This window comes from Montipora foliosa, chromosome 9 (genome assembly GCF_036669935.1).
Source record: "Montipora foliosa isolate CH-2021 chromosome 9, ASM3666993v2, whole genome shotgun sequence".
Taxonomy (NCBI): domain Eukaryota; kingdom Metazoa; phylum Cnidaria; class Anthozoa; order Scleractinia; family Acroporidae; genus Montipora; species Montipora foliosa.
In genome coordinates, this window is record NC_090877.1 from 44,532,463 (window position 1) to 44,534,704 (window position 2,242).

The 2,242-nt window shown below is 37.5% G+C and overlaps 1 protein-coding gene across 1 annotated transcript; it reads right to left on the reverse strand.

Annotated features, from left to right (window-relative positions):
• Positions 1-1,016: 1,016 nt before the first annotated feature.
• Positions 1,017-1,634, reverse strand: LOC137971864 (tropomyosin-like). Its single transcript, XM_068818612.1, has one exon. It carries the CDS (start codon positions 1,632-1,634, stop codon positions 1,017-1,019), a length of 618 nt encoding a protein of 205 aa, XP_068674713.1.
• Positions 1,635-2,242: the final 608 nt, after the last annotated feature.

Sequence of the window (2,242 nt, forward strand, 5' to 3'; positions counted from 1 at the left end):
CACAATTATCCTCTAATTCTAATTTATCGAGCTGTTTTTGAATTTCCTCGAAGAAGATGCATTGATCTTTGGTCTTATTTGGGGAATAAATATTGACAAAAACAAAACTAAATCCCTGAATGACACCTTTCAAAATAATAAATCTTCCTTGTTCATCTTCTTGGCGTTCTTCAATATCACAATCGAATTTCTCCTTAACCAAAATCATAACCCCCCTACTGTGCTCCGAACCATGACTAAAGAAAATGTCGCCCCTCCACTGCGACTTCCAAAACTTTTCGACGTCTGGAGTACTGTAAGTTTCTTGTAAAAAGATAATATCGGATCTCTCTTTTGTTAACCAGTAAAAAAGTGCCTTTCTTTTGTCAAAAGAGCGAATCCCCCGAACATTTAGAGATAGAATTCTAAAATTTAAATTCCGTTTTGTGAAGATTTCAAAGTTTCATTTCAGTGAAGAGAACGGAACAATAAATACGTCAAGAGGCATCTGCATACGTGAAGCTCAAGCCATGGGTGCACTGCATGTCCCTCACACAAGAACAATATAAAGTTAGCCCGCTAAAATGCGAAAAAGAAAACAAAAGGCACAAAGCAAAACTACGACACACAATTACATAGTTAAAAAAGTAGCCAGCGAAAGCTGTTAAATATAGAGCTACTAACACAAAGGGTCTTGCAATCCTCATAACACCTAGTAACAATGGAAACAAAAAAACCCAGTTCTTGGAAAAAAATAATGCAAATTTGGTAAAGAAATAGTTTTATACATGACCTGAAGTTTTAGATTTTACGTTTTTATATTTGAACACCGTCAATAAACAACTTATCAGGCTCCGCCCTACTAAAGTAGACGGTCTTACCCTCTTCTTTTGCCTTTTTAAAACGATGCATCTTCTTCTTTCTACGCTCTAGAATTTCTTTTGGAAGGTCCGGTGAGATTCCAAAGTTTTTACCTTTCAATTTCTTCGCCTTTGACATGACCTCCTCACGATCAGGGTATCTTAAAAAACGCGCAATTATTTGTCTAGGCTTTCAACAGAGGAAGTCCGCTTCCCAACTCGGTGCACCCTGTGAAATTCTATATTATCAGCATCTTCCACGCCGAGTTCGGTTTTTAAAAAATCAACCAAAACCTCCCTCGTGTCTTCGTTTACATCTTTTTCTTCTTTAATTCCAAAGAAACGAAGATTCTCACGCCGCTGATAAACCTCCATATACAGTTTCTCGTCTCTGAGAAGGTGAACTTGACTCTGTATTTCTTGAAAATTCTTCTTGAACGACTCTCTTTCTGCATTAGCGAAGTTCAAACCGTCCTCAAGCTCTTTAATCTTCGTTTCTGTCTCCTTCTTAAACACCTCGAAACTTTCGACCTTGACTTGAAGGCTACTTACTTTCTCGTCCACTGATTGAATTTGATCTTCTAATTTTTGTAGCTTTTCTAACACTTGGTCTAGTTTTGGCATTACCGTCTCCGCCATTTTCAGCAAAGTGAGCACCTCATCCGACTCGCTACTAGGCTCAGAATCTGTGAATGATACGTTATGTTTTATCCTTTTGTCATCGGGCGAGAAGTTTTCTTCAGTAGAGGATGTTGAGGAGCTTTTCCACGTTTTTCTTTTAATATTTTTGGCCATGTGCCATATCCAAGAACGGAGCTAACACAAACACGTCTACACCAACATCTTGCCCGACCCAGTCTCCCATTTTACCATTATGATATTTGGTCAAGAGAATGCACAAAATATGAGACGGTAATACATTGTAAGTAATTTTCCGATTTGACCGGTTTAGAATTTGTAGAGCAAAATATGTGGATGAAACAGGAGTTTTTCAATAAAAGAAATTGTTTTCAACATGATGCAAAGCCTGAGAATTTACAAGTACAGTTGTACATGTAGCTTGTCATTGCCTGTCACTCGTCATTTTGTATATCCAATCAAAGAAAGGGCATTGGCTGGCCTTTTGTGCATTTACATCGTTTGCACAGATGATGCATGTTTTTTTTACCAAGTAAAATTAAAGCAAAATAACACCTTTTTTGTAGTGGAATAATAAATCTCTTATTCGATGGTTTAACATACAGTGTACATGTAGAATACTTGTGGACATTTTGCTCATTGCTTGTATCGGAAAAATACCTGTAATAATTATTCAACTCGCAAAATATCTGCATGTATTATATGTGACCTCTCACATATAGCGAGTAGTTGTTCTGAGCCGCGTGAAACCGTGAGGTAGCCGT

Excerpts from the sequence above, each read along its gene's own strand:
- LOC137971864 (XM_068818612.1), bottom strand. The coding sequence starts at position 1,634 with ATGGCCAAAAATATTAAAAGAAAAACGTGGAAAAGCTCCTCAACATCC.